This window comes from Chamaea fasciata, unplaced genomic scaffold (genome assembly GCF_029207755.1).
Source record: "Chamaea fasciata isolate MVZ Bird 193981 ecotype frontalis unplaced genomic scaffold, bChaFas1.0.hap1 SCAF_2, whole genome shotgun sequence".
Lineage (NCBI taxonomy): Eukaryota > Metazoa > Chordata > Aves > Passeriformes > Sylviidae > Chamaea > Chamaea fasciata.
Genome location: NW_027094087.1, coordinates 82973119 through 82992124, shown reverse-complemented (window position 1 = coordinate 82992124; position 19006 = coordinate 82973119). Strand labels below are relative to the sequence as shown.

The following is a 19006-nucleotide window of genomic DNA, read 5'->3' as shown; positions in this document are numbered from 1 at the left end:
TGAGTCCCGCCGTGCCGAGCCCGCCCCTCCGGCCCTGCCCGGGGGGAGGGAGGGAGAGAGGGAGGGAGGCCGGGCGAGGGGCGGCCCGGAGCCCGGCGCAGCGGCACCGGGAGTAGCAGCGGCACCGGGAGCAGCAGCAGCCCGCGCCCCGCCGCCGGCGGCGGTTTCTCAGGCGGCAGCGGGGGCAGGTGCGGGCGCTTCCGCGTCGCGCTGCGAGGAGGAGCAGGACGAGAAGGAGGAGACGGCGGCGAGAGCGGCGGGCGGCGCGGCCAGCGGCCCGGAGCCGGGCCGGCGTGCCCGTGGGCGTGCTCCCCGGCGGGGAGGACCGCCCGCCGCCCACATCCCCGCCGCCGCCGCCGCTAACTTTGCTTCTCCGCAAAGAGCCGCCCTCCGGCAAACAGAGGGTCGGCGGAGCCGGGGTCCGAGCCGGCCCCAGCGATGAAGGGCCGGCGACGGTGGCGAGGCGAACATCGCCGCTTCGCCGCGGTGCTGGTGCTGTACACGCTGCTGCTGCTCCTGCTGGTGCCCTACGCGCTGGACTACGGGGCCAGGCGCGGGCGAGCGGACGAGGAGCCGCTGCTGCGGCGCTGCCCAAGCCTGGAGGAGGCGCTGAGTGAGTGGGGCTGGGAGCAGCGGCCGCCGCTGGACGAAGAAGAGGAGGAGGATGAGGCGGGCACGGCCGGGGCGGCGGGTAACGGCAGCGCGGGGAAGCGGCACATCTACCTGCACGCTACCTGGCGAACGGGATCCTCTTTCCTCGGGGAGCTCTTCAACCAGCACCCCGACGTCTTCTACCTGTACGAGCCCATGTGGCACCTTTGGCAGGCGCTCTACCCGGGGGACGCGCTGAGCCTGCAGGGAGCCCTCCGCGACATGCTGCGCGCCCTCTTCCGCTGCGACTTCTCCGTCCTGCGCCTCTACACCGCCCCGTCTGGCCCCCGCGACCCGCTGGCCCCCGCCCCGCCCGCCGCCGACAACCTCACCACGGCCAGCATCTTCGGCTGGCGGACCAACAAGGTGATCTGCTCGCCGCCGCTCTGCCCCGCCGCCCCGCGGCCCCGCGAGGAGATCGGCCTCGTCGACGGCGCCACCTGCGAGGAGACGTGTCCGCCCCGGGCGCTGCGGGAGCTGGAGGCCGAGTGCCGCAAGTACCCGGTGGTGGTCATCAAGGACGTGCGGCTGCTGGAGCTGGGTGCGCTGCTGCCGCTGCTGCGGGAGCCCGGCCTCAACCTGCGGGTGGTGCAGCTCTTCCGCGACCCCCGCGCCGTCCACAACTCCCGCCTGAAGGCGCGGCAGGCGCTGCTGCGGGAGAGCGTCCAGGTGCTGCGCAGCCGCCACCGCGCCGAGCCGCGGGGCCCGGCCCGCCACCAGCAGCAGCATCTCCTGCTGCCGCCCGGGCTGCTGGGCGGCGGGCGGCCGCCGCAGCCGCAGCACCGCGCCGAGTTCTTCCTCGGCGGCGCGCTGGAGGTGATCTGCCAGTCTTGGCTCCGCGATCTCCTCCTGGCCCGGCGCGCCCCGGACTGGCTCCGCCGCCGCTACACGCAGCTCCGCTACGAGGACCTGGTGCGGGAGCCCCGCGCCGAGCTGCGCCGCCTGCTGCGCTTCGCCGGGCTGACGGTGCCGCCGGCCCTGGAGGACTTCGTGCTCAACATGACCCGCGGCGCCGCCTACTCCTCCGACCGGCCCTTCCTCATCTCCGCCCGCGACGCGCGGGAGGCCGTGCACGCCTGGCGGGAGCGCCTCAGCCGCCAGCAGGTGCGGCAGGTGGAGGCGGCGTGCGGAGAGGCCATGAGCATCCTCGCCTACCCCCTCAGCGCCGGCGACGCCCGGTAGCGCCCGAGCCCCACGTCCCGGACGGGCCCGAGGGCGGGCGGACGGGCGGACGGACAGGCGCCGTCGGGCAGAGCTGTGCGCGGGGGTCACCGCTGACATGGTAGGCGCCCACTTGGCGGGCCGGGCGCTCCCTCGGGGGCAGCCCCGGCTGAGGGACGCCTGCCTCGCCTCGGGTACGGGCGGCGCTGCGGTGTCCAGGGCCCCCGTAGCACTGTGGCTTCACTGTGGCTGTGTTACTTGTGGGCTGCGTGGAGAGGGCAGGGGGGTGTTTTGTTTACGGGAAGGGTTTGGTAAGAGGCGTCCTCCGAGTACAGCATCGCTCTTGGAGCCTTTTAGCGTGAAACCGTGATCGTGTACAAAGCACAGGTATGCTGCAAACAAACTGCATGAAAATTTAAAAATCCCCCAGGTGAAGACTCAGCAGGGAACTAGAGGGCCTGGAAGGTGCTTCTGTGAGAGCACTGACCTTCTGGAGCTTTGAATCATACTGACCTCGGCCCTACTGCTGCTGAAACACAAGAGGCTTCTGTGAAGTCGCTGCAGAGGTCAGCAGGGGCCTGGGCAGCCAGGAGAGAGCCTGCTGCAGCATAGGACTCAGCTCTCCTGCTCCAAACCTGCTCTGCAGGGATGGTCTCTGCCTTTGTACATTGCTGGTGCTGTAGGGAGGGGGCTGAGGCAAGGGGAGCCGTGTCCAACTCTGTTCATCATTCTGAGCAGCAGGGTAAGCGGTCGTGCAGAGAGGGTAGGCATTCGCCTGCTTATGTGTTTTGAAGATGTTTGTGGCAGAAGTCTTTGCTTTTCTAAAGAAATCTGTAATTGTTTTGGAAGTAGGATTTTTTTTTTTAATATACATATATTGATATAGTTTGGTGATACTCATGTGGGATACAGGTGACTAACATGTTTCTTTGGAACGCGTGTAAGGGTGAATGAGACTGGAAGGCAAATGCTCGACATTTCCGTTTTTTTTTCTCTGTCAGATGAGAGAATCACTTTTCTTCCCTTGCTTCCGGGCTGACACATTGTGCCCTGCTCAGGGTCCTCCTGATCACATCCCTTCCAAACAATAACATCCTCTCAGCTGGCAACTCCTGGACAAAAGCAAATGTTTCCTAAGAGGCTAAGACAAATTAATCATGAAGTTCCCAAATAAAATCTTACATTAAAAATACAAACAAACAAACAAATGGAACAGACTAACAAAAAAATCCTGAAGTTTTATTTTGGATTTTAAAATTACATGTTTCTGCAGATATCTTGTGCGAGAAGAGGGTGTGTGTATCTGCAATTTAAATGTATCTGCAATAAAAGGTGTATACCTTTGTTTCTTAATTTCTTGATGTGGGGATAGAAGGTTCAGTTGTAATTTAGGGATAAATTCCATAAAGACCTCATGGAGACTGCTTTTGAATCTATTACAGTCTGGCAGTCTTTAAATGGCCCCACAAGAGCGTACAGGATTATAGGGATGTTTACATGCGGTTCTCAAATACAAACCCAGAATATGAGTTTCAAATTGAGGATAATCCGGGATCAGGAAGAAAGCAGTATTTATATAAAGGGCTGAAAATTAAGGCAGTTCAAAGATGTTATGTTATCATGGAGGAGGTGTTTGAATTGCACTGTACATTTTTATGCTCTGAGTGTTAAGCTGTATGGCATGTCACTAAGTTAGGATGAACCTTCATTTACTTTAGCTCTTTTTTCCCTTGATCTTCCCATCTGAGAGTACGTTGGCACAAGAAGCAGGTTTCTTTCATTATCTGACAGGAAAATGTAGTCATAAAAATGTTTTTGAACAAATGTATCCATTTCCCTGTAGCATACTTCATACAGTTTTGCAACCCTGGGCTTCTGCTTGAAATAAGAATTACAGGGTCTCATTTTGTGCTGGAAAACCTTGTGTATTGTCTAAGGGATGTTTCTGCATTCTCTCACTGTGCCTGTGACACCAACATTTGTCTCTGGTTGTTCCAGTGGCTTTTAATAATGGCATTTATGTAGACAGACAATACCTGTACAATGCCATGATAACCTGTGTCAGGTAACTTATTTTGGAAGGCTTTTCTGGGGCTACACCCAGCCTGGCTTGTACTGACAGGTTTGGAAAGAAACTAATATTTTTGTGCATACCAAAAGATGATACGGTACTTGTTTTCTTAAATTGGATGGGAGATTAAATTCCAGTACATCCTGTTGATTGGTTCTTAGCAAGTTGCAGTCGCAGAATTGTGTGATGCAACAGTTAAGCATTCTTCTCACCTTGACAGGGAATCTCATCATGCTGCTTCAGGTGGTAAATATCTTTCGTCTTTCAAAATTCACACTTAATTTCACTAAAAATGGTTCATCGTGATGAGCAAAAAAGTGTTATTATCTAGCTTAACTTGATTCTTATTGCTGGGAGGAAATTCACTTATTGGAAATCATTTGGTGTTTTCTGAAACTCTTTCCATGTTTGAGCTGCAGAGGTGGTGAAGGGCCTTGAGGGGAAGCCATGTGAGGAGCATCAGAGGTCACTTGGTCTGTTCAGCCTGGAGGAGACTGAGACCTCATTGTAGTCCACAGCTTCCTCATGAGGGGGAGTGGAGGGGCAGGCAGTGATCTCTTTGGTGACCAGTGATAGGACCCAGGGAATGGCCTGAAGCTGTGTCAGGGGAGGTTTAAGTTGGATATTAGGAAAATGTTCCTCACCCAGAGAGTGGTTGGGTACTAGAACAGCCTCCCTGCGGAAGTGATCACGGCACCAAGCCTGACAGAGCTCAAGAAGCATTTGGACAACGCTCCAGGCACATGATGTGACTGTTGGGGCTGTCCTATGTAAGGTCAGGAGTTGGACTTTGCTCATCCTAGTGGGTCTCTTCCAAGTCAGGATATTCTATGATAGATGTATTTTTTCTGTGTCAATAATGATTTTTGTCAGCAAAAGTTGTTCACTAGCCTGGTTGCTCTCCGTGACTGATTATTTTTTTAATTCTTGTATAATGTGAAAAGGGCTCCATTGGGCAATGTGTACAAAATCTAGCAAGTGCAATTTTTGGTTTGTATTCAGTGCACCTGAATTCATTAGAAAACTCATCTAAAAATCCATAGGTAATATCCAAAGCTGAGAAAGGAGCAAGTAGGCCAGAGTGACATCTTAGAACAGTATATGGATGACAATTGCTTAATGGCTGGTGGTGTGACATGTGCGCTTCAGTCACTAGAAGGTTTTGTAAAATTCTCCTGCCAAAGGAGGACAACTAAGGCTCACCAACAAATGCACCTCATTTTTCTCTTCAGGGTGTTTTGATGGCACTGGATAGCATCATTCAGGGTGTTTGCAGCATGTGCTTGGTCTTGAAACTCAGGCCTTGTAGGAAAAGCAAATGTACTGTCAAATGTCAGTGTTGGCGTTTACCTGAAAAGACAGAAACAGGCCTGATTAGGACAACCAGCATGGAGTTTCAGTGGCAGAGATCTTCGGAAGCAACCAGAACTTGCTGAAAGCAGGACACCCATAGTTAGACTGCATTTTAAGGGCAGCTGGACATTTATGGCTTGGGCAGTTTGAGGTGAAGTCACAGTTCTACTGGATGGTGTAGAAAATTGAACCGTAACTGCTCATTTAGAGCAGAGCATGGCATGAGAAGCAAGAGAACAGTAAACACATTTTTATAGCCAACCTGAACTTGGAAGGCTTAGGATCAGAGTGCAGGACTCAGCCATAAAGTTTTAATATTTCAGGCTGAGACTGGTGAAAATTACCTACTTGTGCTACATTACATACAATGAATTTACAATTTTAATTTATTGAAAAGTCGTAGTGGGAAATGGGTACAAAACTTACAAAAGCTCACAGACATTTCTCTTGTCTGTTTTTACTTTACTTCTGATTGTCACACGTCCGAGTTAAGGGAGGTGGAAACTTGAGTACTGTAATTATTCATAAAAGGCTGGGATATTTCCATGTCATAATTGTTAACTGCTCTTTTACAACATCATATCTGTATTTAAATTGTTTCTTTCCAGGAGGCAAATTAATGGCATACTTGTGGGAAATGATGAAAATCCAGGGCCAAGAAATACTTGGGCCCCACCTTATTTCTACTCCTTAGGATATTACTGATGGAGTCCTTGAAGATATCCACAGTATGTACTTGCATACTGCAGGGACGATAGAAATAGTTTGGTATCAGTTGCAGTATCTAACAGAAGTGTTAGAATGGTTGTGGAGTTACTTATCTAACAACTTCAGTATTGCACGAGTCATTTTAACTCCCTCCTCCCCCATCAGTCTGGGCATCAAGAAAAGTCCTGAATTTCTGCATTAAGTTCTCAGGCTCACCACTTTCTGTAAAGCTCAACAATAAAAATTCTGCAGAGTTTCTGGGTTTGTTATGGTAACACAATTAAACAACTGAAACCCTGAGAGCCAACAAGCCTGACAGCATGTTCTGTTCCTTTCTTGAACCCAGAGAGCTGTCACTGGGACTCTCTGATGGTGCATGTAATTTCTCAGAGTCACCATGCAACCCGTGATGCACTGGGACTACCTGAGATGTTGTTTTGCCTTTCCTCTTTAACTTGCCGTGACACCTACCACTATGCAGAATGACTTGGGAGAAACACAATTGGTCAAACCTTGCAGTAGCAGTTTTCAACACCCTGCTGACAGTGTGTGTGCGAGTGTGTGTGAACGAGGGGCCAGGTCCAGACTGTCCTTCTCTTCCCTGTGTTTCAAAGAGATGAATGCTGGATGCAAACACATTGAGGCAGTGGGTTTCAATGGTGAAGGGGCCTGTTGTTTGTTGGTGAGACGTGTATCTCGGCTCTGAACAACAGGCTGGAAGCTGATTAAAGTTTTAGGACTTGCAGTCTGCATATTGAGTACTGTGAAATTCTTGCTTCCAGAACTTAGATGTTAAGCTCTGCTGCTAACCTGGGGGACCTGCAGTGCCATTTGTTGTTGCTGTTATGTGGGAATCCAGTCCTTCCCTGGAGCTTCCAAACTTGTTGCCCTGTTTCTAAAGGTCCAGCTTTGCCAAACTTCAACTGTGTATAGACTATAGACTGAAGCTTTTTGTCATGGGCATAAGGTTTAAGGCTCTTGGAATTTCAGTCAAAACAATTGCATCTTTTTAACTTAGGATGTGGTGGTCTTTTGCCTGTGTTCAAATATTCTCAAAGATATTTCTTTGAAATCATTTGTCACTTCAGTGTTTTGGGACAGGAACTCCAGTTTGCGTGGGGGAAATTACCTCTTTGTAGAGGATGTCCCCTGTGTTTTTATTCTTACCTCTGCTTTCTATTCTGATTTGGCCAAATATATTAATGTTTGTATAAAATGGATAGCACGTGCTCAGTAAAAGTGGTTTTGGTATGTGTGTGTATCTTTATTTTATACCAAATAAAATCTGCATTGGTCTTATCTTCAGTGAGCATGTGCAAAGCTCTTTCTTTCCCGTGGAAAATGCAGTGTGGTACAGTGGGAATCAAAACCATGTGACTATAGCAGGGGCTGCATCACTGGGCTGAGCAGGGAGGAGTCTGCCATTTCTGGTTCCCACTGATGCCTTCTTCCCTATTCCTTCTTTCCCTATTGCAGTTGTTCCTAAGGAAGACCCCCAAATCTAGTGTTCAGCTTTCCAGTGGTTAGTAATGGAAAGGACTATAGGTGAGAGGGAGAAGACATTGATGACAGATGTGGTAAACATGAGGGAATGGGGAAAGGAATTCCCTTTTAGTTGAGGATAGTGGGATTTATTGGGCAAAGGACTTGGGTGTGAGAAGAAAGAGGGACTGGGATTTGATGAGGAGAGGCAGGAAGTTGTGACTGCTTTAATTGGAAAAGTTGGCTAGGAGTGTGTGAGGGAAAGAAGGAACATGGAGAGAGCCAGCTAGGAGTAGAGACCAAGAACTGGGAATTGCCCTGAGTGTATTGTTTGGAGGAGATAGAGGAGGAAAGCTCAGGGCAGGAAGTGGGGGAAGATGGAGAGCAGGGTTGGGGGAAGATGGAGAGCAGGGTGAGTCTGAGTCCAGATTGCGGGGGGAAACTGGTAACTTTTCAACAGCAACTCTTGCCATGTCTCAGTTTAAATGGCTGCGCAGACAACTGGCAGTGGACCAGCCTGTGGGTGGAGAGCTGGTCCACAGGGCAGTGGTGACTTGCCTTCCCCAAGACCTTTCCCAGCCCACATAAACACATTTCTCCTGCAAACCAGAGTCCCCTCTTTCCATCTGTATAAGGAATTTATTAACTGCCCCCCCCCCCCCCAGCAGCATTGGGGTGAAATGCATAGGAAGAAGTGCTCTCCTGCAAAACTGAAGTTTTGAAGCTCAAATTTGTAAAAGTCTTTGCCCACCTTCTGCTACTGTTGGGCTCAGTCTGTGCCTACAAGAGGTGTTGTGAGAGCTGTCTCACCCAGCTGCCTTTGTCTGAGCTCCATTTGGGAGTGCCTTCGCAGTCACTTCTGCTGTGGGCTTTACCACCAGCCACCAAAACAGAGGAGTCTGAGGAAGGTCCTTGTCCGTGTGCATGGTTCAAGTGACAGATGTTTGTGCACTGGATTTAAAAGTCCCAGTTCTAGCAGTGACTCACGTGCATATCACTGATATCTATTGTTTTCAGTATAAGCTTTTTAAAAAATGCCAGGAAACCTCTTGACTATGCACACTGTTACAGAGGCGTTCGATGTCTGTGCTGCAAAGTCAAGCACTGAAGGAGCCAGGTTCAGTGTCTGCTGCCTCTCCTTTCATGCTCCCTATCAGTCATGTATCACAAGTGGTTGTTCTTTCTCCAGTGCAGCACTTGATCAACACGCAAGGTTGGACACACCTGGGGCAGGAATGGATTGTGCAGCATGCCTAGCACCATGAGCCTGGTCTGTCCCAGAGGTTAGAGGGTGTGCAGGAATCTGGTAGGAGACTGAAGGAGGCAGTATCTCATGGCTGAGGTATTTAAAAGCTCTCAGAGGATCTGGACTCAGTCCCTGGTGCCACAGTGTCTGTGAGATGTTAGACAAGTGAGTTAGATTTTCTGAAGTGGCCAAGTCCAAATCAAGCAGAAGCTGTGATGCCTTTGGTATGCTGGAGCTGACTTTGCAGAACTCCTGTAGCAGCAGTCAGTGTTCAGATGTGCCTGAGCAGGGGGCACTGGTGGCTCAGGGGGTGACTCTGAACCCCTGAGTGAGCTAGTCATGAAAAGGGCAAATGTATGGTGGTATTAACATGTTGTCTAGGCACCCAAGCCCCAAGGGCGTGAATTAATATTTTTAATAGATACAGAGAAATGTCAGGTGAAATAACTTCTTGTAGAGGACCAAGCTGTGTGGTTTATTTGGTCTCAAAGTCAAGGTTGAAAGAGGACAGCAGTGCACAGCAGCATGAACAGCAGTGTGGAAGAGAGGTAAATCAAGCTATGAACAATACTGGCATAAGAACAGATTTTTACACATCAGCAATGAATCATTTCAACCTGGAAGTTGGAGAAGGTGGTGGAAGGTTTTTTTAACCATGAGAACAGCATAGCAGGAAGGAATGGAAGAGACAACTCATTCTAAAAGACAACTCCTATAACTTAGAAATAGAAAGGAACTGATATGGTAGAGTACCATGTTATGACTGGATATGAGGCTGGTGATCCAGAAGTCCTGTGATCCATAGGAAGTGCTGTATAGAGTGCTGAAGTCTTCTGAAAAATCAGCTTTAATGCACAAAAAGACCAGAGCCTTAGTTTAAAGATGCTTTGTACATTTTGTTTGGGCTCTGTGAAAAGGAGGGAATGCCAACTTTCATGGAAATGTTGTTAACTCCAGACTCCAGTTTGTTCTGGAGTACTCTGCAGTAGGTTAACGTCTCATAACATTTCCTATGAGGAAATCTGGTAATGGTGCCTCTGCCAGTATCTGCCAATATATTCTCCAATATATTGGACTTGTCAATCAAGTGAAGCACAAAGCCCTCACCATTAACCCAGTAGTTTTTGCCCTTTTTTTCTTGAGATGAGAGGGGCTGAAGGGAAGGAAAGGTGGAGTGTGTTTGTGTAAGCAAAGGCTGCATGGTTGTTCACTTTCCATGGGTAGAAATCCCAGCTATGCCAGCAAGTGCAGGATGTGGGACCACCCAGCCCTAGCACTGCCCTCACTGTAGCTGAGCTGTCTTTAATGCTTTGCCATACAGCTGTGAAATGATTAGTCCCTTGTATATTTATGCACAGGCATGAAACTAGTTTCAGGTGGGCTCTGGACAGGATCTGAAGTGCGACACTTGTTAAAATAATCGGAAAAGGCTGTGGGAGATCAATCCAAGTACAGCAGAGGCCTCTGATGGAAGATTTGAAAACCTTTCCTTGGCTTTTCACAGTCGTTTCAGCTGCTGCTTGAACAGGGGTGACTCGACTGAATTGTTGTGAGTATACACCCCCCTTTGTTATTTTTTCCCTTTTTTAATATAACCAGTTTAAGAACATTTAGTGATACTTCACTCTGTCTCAAATAGATTTAGAGATGAGAGGGTGGGACACTTGTTACCTGTTCCAAGCTGGTTTTAAAAGCATTAAGGACAAAGACTTCATCTGGCAGTCATTTACTCCGTTATGTCTGTATGCCCACTGTTAAAAACTGCTCTCAGTCATCTGTTTGATTCATTCTTGATTCACTTTAAGCCTGTTAATTCTCTTACTGGATGCAGAAAACAGCTTGCTGCCATTGCTCTGTACTAACTTGTTCTTGTCATAAGCATGTAGCTATAGAATTATTTTTTTACACAACAACAACCCTCCCCCAAATACTCAGCTTTCAAGCTTATTCATTTCCACTTCAGGTCTCCATTTTACAGTTTTTGTTTCAATACAGAACCTTGATTTGTTCATCCTTGCCTATTGATCAGCTTCCATACTCAAGTCCCAGTTCTGCCTTCATGCCCCCAAAGTAGATAACCAGATAAATGTTTCAGTCATTTATATAACATCAGTTTCTTGTGTGAAAAGAGGTGCTTTTGCTCACCTGAAAAGTGGTTTTGTCTGTTCACAAGGTTTTTAATGTCTAAAATGTAGAAACTGATAGAAAGCAGGACCCAGCCTCAAGCTGCTGCAGCAAATGAGGAGTTGCTTTAGCATGAATTTAATTTTACATCCTTAAATTGTAAATTGGAAACCATATCTTCTTATTGACTCTGTAAATTCTTACTAAAATATTTGCTAGTTGACTCTTCTAAGAACTTACAATCAAAGCAGTTGCATTCAGATTGGATGATAATAATAATAATAATATTATTATTATTATTATTAATAATAATAATAATAATAATAATAATAATAATAATAATAATAATAATATTAACTAGCTGATGTTTCTAAAACTTTGTTCCTCAATAGGAAAGGAGTTAAATCTTGACAAGCAGTATAGGATATGTGTTGATATGCCTTGATAGTTCTGCCCTGGAAAGTGGCCCTCCTGCTGCTTTTAGCTCTCTACTGTAAGTTAACATGTTGCTTGTAAATTGGTAATGCTACCCCTCAAGAAAGCAGCTAGTCAGCAATTTTAAGACTGCATAAACTTAGCTTATTTCTAAACTGAGTTTCAGGTTGCTTGGAGCTGTCGAAGTGTGTCTCATCATGCCTGTACTTACAGCTTCACAGATTCCTGCCGGGAGGGATTCCAGTTCTGAGACGCTGAGCTCCTGAGGGCTGGCCTTGGAACACTCCTCAGTATGCAGAGAGTAAAACTCCTTTACTGGCTGCTGAGCAGGTGAGTGATGCCCCAGTCCTCAGAGCAAAAATCCTGTCCTTCAGAAGAATTAGGCTGTGCCTTTAATAAACATTATTTTTAAAATCTTTACTATTGCATGAAAGAAGAGGTCCAAAGATAAGTGGGATAGAAGTCTCTTGTGATCTGTTACAGAATAACTAGAATAATTTTGAGCTAGACATTTAATTAATGAAACTTTTTCATCTTCTAATGATGCTTTGATCTGGGGAATGCACAAGTAGTCTAGGGCCCTACAGAATACTTCCTGGGACTTACTTCTGAATGCCTGCAGGGCTTCATCACTGCTCTACCCATGAGAAATTCATTCCAATATTGAGAGGTTTTAAACTATTGAAGGTAAAAAACATGCAGGGAAGGTGATAGTTACTCCTTATTCTAAACCAACTGTAGTATTAGACATATCTAACTGTAAGCAGTAATTTGAATACTGTAATATCATAAGTACAATTAATACAGAGTGACATTTGCATCCTTTGAAATCCTTTACATCCTGACTTGACAGTCAAGCTTTGGAATAACTGCTAAAAGGTAAAATCAGGTTGATTTTTGTAACCAAGTGCTTTCATACAAGCGCAGTATTATTCTCCAAATGAAGTGTGAAATTCTACCGGAAAAGTTGCACATCCATCTTTGCAGATTTTGTCGGCTAAAGGCCCAGTATGGACCACCTTCCTTTTTTGAAGCTTTTTGGATTTTTTTTTTAAATTTTTTTTTAAACTTACTGCTGCCCTGCCCCATGCAGATACAGCATCTGTACTGAAGCATGCAGCTATGGATAGCTTATAGTAACCTGAGGGTAGTTCCGTTTACATTTGACCATAGTGTTGTAACAGTTAATTCCTTCCTAGTGAAGGGAAATCTGTGGAAATTTGCTGCAATTCCCTTCTCCTTCCCTTCTAAATACCAATGTCCAGGCTACACCACATCTTGCCCTGTTTGTTTTTCCAGTAGGGCTTTACCAACGTGGGTGTTTCTTGTGCTTGAAGAGACTTTCTCCCATGATCTGTTCGATGAAAGTGCACTATGCACCTTGGGGTCCCCTCTCTTTCACTGCCTGAAGCTGCTCAACACCACTGCCTCTCTGAGGTCTAACCCCAAATTCCTGCTGTTGGCTGAAAAGCCCAACTGAGCTGGTTTTGGCTGGGGAAGTTAAGTTTTTTCAGAACAGCTAGTGTGGTGCTGTGTTTTGGATTTGTGCTGCGGACAGTGTCGATAACACAGGTATATTTTCCTTATTGCTGAGCAGTGCTTGCACAGAATCAAGACCTTTTCTGCTCCTCACCCAACAGTGAGGAGACTGGGGTTGAACAAGGAGTTGGCAGGTGACACAGCCAGGACAGCTGACCTCAGCTGGCCACAGAGGTATCCCAGAAGATGTGGCCTTATGCTCAGCATGTAAAGCTGGGGGCAGAAGAAGGAAACAGATGTTTGGAGTGATGGTGTTTGACTTCCCAAGTCACTGTTGTGTGAGATGGGGCCCTGCTCTCCTGGAAGTGGCTGAACACCTGCCTGTCTGTGGGAAATAGCGAACGAATTCCTTGTTCAGCTTTTGCTTTCTCTATTAAACTATCTTTATCTCAACCCATGAGTTTCCTCCCTTTTGCCCTTGTGATTCCATCTCCCATCCCCACTGGTGGTGAGTGAGCAGGTGGCTGCGTGGCCTTAGTTGCTGGCTGGGGTTAAACCACACCACTGACCATGGATACACACAGTTCAAATCCCACTCTTCACTTCACCCAGCTGGCACTTATTCTATCAAGGTCTCAGTACCAAGAGACCTGGGTGGGAGCAGGTGGCGGGAGCTCCAGAGCAGCATCCAACCCCACAGCATCTGGTCCAATGTCTGGGAGCTGGCTGCCTCCCACACAGTGCAGGGCACCGGGAAAGCTCTGCTTCCTACTGAGTGCAACTTCTGTTTGCTGTTTTAAAACCTACCACTGCTGTAATAGCACAGAAACAATTTTCTGCACAGGATGACCAATGTACAAAGAGAAGTGGGGCATAGCAAACCATTGAGAGGCACTTTCTCCTCATTGTAGTGTAAAAAGTAAAAGCCCTGCTGAGCAGACAAGGCTGGCAGTTCCAGCAAGACAGGTGCATTTCAGTAGTGCAATTGTTAGAGAAAATTTCATGCCATAAACCAAGTTTCTCTCTATAGCTGCAGCATGTGTTTAATTACTCATCCTTTCTCGAACAAAGGGTGCTTTCAAGATAGCTGTACATTTACCTCAGGTTATAATTCCCTTTTTCAGATTGTATGTAATCATTTAGTATTTAAATTGGATTTCTTGTCCCATAACAAGAGAGCAGACGTGGTTTTGTTTACGATTTTTAATAGGGATGGATTTGATAATTTTATTTCATTGATAAAGGTCTCAGGACACATAGTATATATAGAAATAATCACATTTTCAAGTGTTACCCTACAGAAAAACCGAATGTAAGCTGTCACTTTTTATTCTTCTTACAATTCTTCTTAAAAGAAAAAGAAAACAGCTCCTATCTTCAAAACGCACATGGCTTGTTTTACTTTAAGTGCTTCTAAAAAAATCACTTTGTCTTGGACTGTGGATTAATTTAGCAGGAATAGTTTTTATTTGGTGAACTCACTCTTGGTTAGGAAAAATAATAGATACCTGGATTAACAAAATTAAGTTGCTTTGAGAATATTGAACTCAATCGTGGCAGAGGTGCCCTAGTCTCAGAACAGAAGCAATGTTAGATTGACAAATGGCCTTTATTAAGTATGTTTAAGAAAATACAGACAGAATGGCTGGGGAAAGAAATTCAGTGTGCAGAACATCTATAGCTCTTCACATAGAGTGAAATTCTGAACACCATCTCTTTTCATTATTTCCACTGCGCCTTTGTTTGATCCAGTTCAAATATTCAGCTGATGTTAGCATACTGAAAAATTACTGACTATATATGATAGGATAATGCAGGACAAAGCAGACTCTGATATCTCTGCCAAGGCTCCACCTCACATCCTCTCAGAGGACTGGCAAAGCCACCCACACATCGCTGCTCTGGACAGCACTGGCAAGCAGTGCCTGCACTGGGATTTACAGTGCAACAGATGGTTTGTGAGTTTGGCTCCAGCTCTCAGCATTGTCTTTTTAATCACTCCTGCTGTCTTCTGAGCACTAACCAGGATGATTCCAAGCTCTTTCTGACAGACAAGCAGCTATTTTATAGGTCGTTGCACATGTAGGTGCACACGCACTGGAGATGCTTTTCACTAAGTGCAACACCCCATTTTACGATCAACCTTGGCTTCCAAAATTACCTGAACATCCCCCACGTTTTTCACTTTCCTGTGATTCCCTTCTCCAGATCCAGCCCTACAACTCTGATGACAGTGCTAGTAACTTCTTTCCATTGTGAAAACTGGTGAAAAGATAAGAAACAGAACAGAGAATAAATAGTCAGTTATTAATCCTCATAGATTCATCTTCATTCGGTGACTAAGACGGCATGAGCCAAGGTTTCTTGAGAAACGACTTTCCAAATATCTTATAAAGTGAAGTATATCATCCAGACCTCCTTTGTCTGTATGATCATTCACTCTTTCTAACAACAGATTTAGAAGTTACAACACCTCTCTATCCCAGCCATGTTGATGTAAATCTGTATTTTATTTCTCGACATAATAATGTTTTTGTTGTACCTTGCAACCCTTCCTAAAAGGAAAGGGTATCAAAGCAACTGGTGGGTGCACCAAGGTGAAAACCATTAATTAGGTTTTAAGGAAGGGATCTCTAAATCAGTTCTGTACTGTGAGAAGAGAGCTGAGTTGCTGGCTTTGCCTTGAGGAAAGACCTGACAGTATCAGCCTTTTTCACTTCCGAGATGAAATACAAAGTTCATGTGTATCACACAGTAAATTCTGCATTACTATCAGCCAAATAAGAAGGGAAGACATATTTCTGACTTAACTACAAATGACAACTATGATTATTTGTTCTAGTGCAGCCAACGATGTAACTCAGTGTGAAACAATGAACTCTACAAAAACCACCACCAGCTCGTACCTGCTACTTTCCAGTGACTCCAAGGTCTATTTGAAGTAAGGAAGTAATAAGAAATGGAAAGATGACGCTAACCTAGAACAGTAACACCATTTTCATACCTAACCTGAAACTTGTTGGCAGAGGAGGAGTTCCAAGAAGCACTAACATTTCCTCTCTTGAGAAAAGAATGCTTGGATGAAACCTCAATCAGGAGACTCAAAGTGAAGTGCAGTATCTTGTCCACATGAATGAAAGTTTAGCCAAGCTTGTACACAAGCCAAGCAATGGCAGAAAGCCTAGCAGGTGTTTATTCCCCATCCTCCACTGCTAACTATTCCCATAACATGGAGAGCTTTCACAATATTTTGCTTTCTCTCTCCTCCCCACCCACTGTTGTATTCAAATGATAATTCCTTGCCATTTAACCTCTTTAGGATACTGAGCTCCCAAACTAGGACCCAGAGACCTGCACACCATTGGTGTGCTGAAGACCAAGAAACCAAGCTCTGGTACTGCAGAGACTTGCTGTTCTCCTTCACATCCTCACTGCTTCAAGTGGAAGTATTGAAAGGACAGTTGTCCTGTAGCTGTCAACAAAACAAAGAGGATATGTCAGGGGATACAGTACTATACTCCAGTTCTATTAACCTCTGCTTACAGCAATTACTTCAGCGATGTTAAAGACATTTGGTGCAGCAGCACCCAGTTTCTTGCACACAAAGAAACTGTGTTTATCTCTTGGAAGGATAGGACTTGAGATATTTTACAGCCCTCCCTGACAGCAGTTGGACCACTCCCAGCTTGAACCTATCCTACCATGCAGGCTTTAGGTGCCTCAAGGGAACTGAAGCACCAAACATTTTGGACAATCTACCACAGCAGCCTTAGTCAGGACAACATGATCTGCTTTAGATACCTAGTGCATTTTTATGTTTGAAGTAACCCTAAGACACCTCCTGAAACTTTACTGATACGTTTAAATCTTAAGTGACAAGAGGGTAAGAGCTACAAGAATGGTAAACTGAAAATTCAGGTTAAATGCTGCTTCTGATGTTGAGCATTATGAACAGATCAAAACTAATTAACAGGCAACCTGTAGCAGCCAGCCTGTAACTGCAAAGGCAAGGCATAGCAGCCTGTCTCCCTTAAAGGAAGGACACAAATTTGGGACGTCCTTAGATGGCTTACATTCTCCTTGCTCCACCAGAACCAGCTATGGGTCATGTGATTTTACTTCTCTTTCTTTACTTCTGATATCCCAAATTCAAATCAGACAAACTTACCTCAAGTGACCCCGTGTGCTGGAAGTTGTTATTTCACAACAGCTATTACTAATCGGCTGATGTGATCCAGAAGAATGCCTTCTGGTGTTCTGCTTTCTGGTATTAATCTGTGTCAACATCAAGACATTCAAGCCAAGCAATTTAGGACTGAAATTCAAAATCAGGCAGTGGAGGATAACCTCCCTGATTAAACTAAAGTCTGGAAACAAAAGTCATAAATATATTACAACACGGAACCGCATGACCTACTTCTCCCTGCCTCAATAATAACAACTTCCGAGATTTTAGTAGTTAAAAAATAAATCCAATTCATTTCTCATAGCCTGAAGTTAAGTATTTTAACATTGCAGCGAAAACCTTTTAAGTTGGGCATTCACTTTCTCTGAGGGAATGCAAATCTGGAGGGTTTTTTTCAATTAGAAGCAGGAAAGTAACCTTTCATTGCAGCATTTCAAATTATTGCCATTTAATTAATCAAATTTGCCTAAGTTAGCAGTGTAGCATAGCTTTGAAATTGTACTCAGGCACCAAAGTGAACTATTCTGCCTCCCTCTCTCCTTTTTTAAAATCCATATCTAATGTGTTTAGATGACATTTTCAAGCTCCAAAAGGTTAAAAAACTGCAGGAAATGGGGCTTCAGAAAATTAAATTTAAATTATTGTGTTAATAAAAGCTAGAACTAACCCAAATCTTTTTCATTTTCTAACCCAAATCTTTTTCATTTTCCTGGGACAAAGATTGCTGCTCCCTTGCATGCACCAAGAGAAATCCTTTCTGGCTCTGTACTACTGCACAAGAACCTGAGGGAAGCACTGGCTTTAGCCATGACAGCTTAGCAGGTGTTCAATACGCCAGGGCTTCTCTCCATCCCTGCAGATATCTTTCTCCACCAGCAACTTGCCTGACAGAGACAGTGCAGGCAATTAATAAAGTCTTTTATTCCAGCATCAATTATAATGAGCTGTTGCCCAGTTAACATTCAGTCCCTAGATAAATCTTCAAACCCACTGGCATTTTGGATGTCAGCAAGTCCACGTGGGGCAGTGCAAAATAAATTATTATCAAGAAAGTACCAGAGGAAGAGTGAATAAAGCGGCGAAACCAGATAGATCATTTTATTACCTGAAAATCTGAACTAATATTGAATTGCTTTGTTGTAACTGTTTGATTTCCATAACAAGAACTCCTATAAATTGCAAGTATCAAATGAAGATATGCAATGTCATTTGAGTCGGCAACACAGATTCAAATATTACATAAGCATTTGCATCCTGTTTGTATGTGTGCATGTTTCATAAGGCACCTCCATATTTATCACACTAATGTTACCACAGAACTGCTCTCAAGATTACTGTAAGCATTTTAGAATCAAGAAAACAGTAATGATGTGAGGTTACTTTAAAAATTTTGTTCAAAGTTAATTTCCTTGCTCTGGAGTAGAAGCAAGTCAGTGCTGCCCTGTAAAAGCCTTTGATTTTGTGAACAGTTAGGATGCGGTGGTTTTATTACTCTTGCATTATCCCACTGCCCTTGTTTTAGATAAGGTGTGCAGAAGCCAACATAACTTCTCAGCATTTAGGACTGCAAGATTAAGAATAGCAATTGTTTACGGTGCTGTTCCCACAGTAGAGCTGCCTGTTTAAACCATTTCCTGGCTTTGTAATTCACTGTTTCCTCCACACTTTTCTCCTCTTTCACTTTGCAGGCTTATTTCTACTGGAAGTTATTTTTCAGAATGGCACTCCCAAAAATTCCAGACCAAGAAGTATCTGTGGTTTTTCACTGCACCCTATTAAACTCTCCCCTAAACCTTGGGAAGCAAGACGTTGCTTCTGCACTGAAAATAAGGTTTGCATGGGCTGCTTCTTACAAACACTGTTTTCCACTATAGGGATATTTGAACTTGTTAATCTACATGATTCCAACCTATTCATTTGTACTGCTTTCTGATCTTTTTATTTTCTTGTCTGATTATGACCAGGATTGTTCACAGCCAGTCCAGGGTATTTCCTGGCTGCTTTTCTCCTGGATGGTCTGTGTCTCCTAGTCATGGGTTGTCTTCCCTTTCTTCTAAAGTTTCAGTGGGTCATGAGTTCAGTAATTTTGGAGAGGAATACTCCCTGCTGA

General features: G+C 45.5%; 1 protein-coding gene across 3 annotated transcripts; it reads left to right on the top strand.

The window, feature by feature from the left end:
* The first annotated feature begins 232 nt into the window (after nt 1-232).
* On the top strand, nt 233-18809 carry CHST7 (carbohydrate sulfotransferase 7). Of its 3 annotated transcripts, XM_066176500.1 has the most exons (5): nt 233-1933; nt 10031-10221; nt 11445-11561; nt 15553-15651; nt 18585-18809. In XM_066176500.1, exon 1 carries the CDS (start codon nt 439-441, stop codon nt 1831-1833), a length of 1395 nt encoding a protein of 464 aa, XP_066032597.1. In that variant the 5' UTR covers nt 233-438; the 3' UTR covers nt 1834-1933; nt 10031-10221; nt 11445-11561; nt 15553-15651; nt 18585-18809. The 3 variants fall into 3 exon arrangements, with proteins under 3 accessions (XP_066032597.1, XP_066032598.1, XP_066032596.1); XM_066176501.1 differs by lacking the exons at nt 15553-15651; nt 18585-18809 and adding an exon at nt 12534-13141; XM_066176499.1 differs by lacking the exons at nt 15553-15651; nt 18585-18809 and adding an exon at nt 12531-13141.
* The last annotated feature ends 197 nt before the right edge of the window (nt 18810-19006 follow it).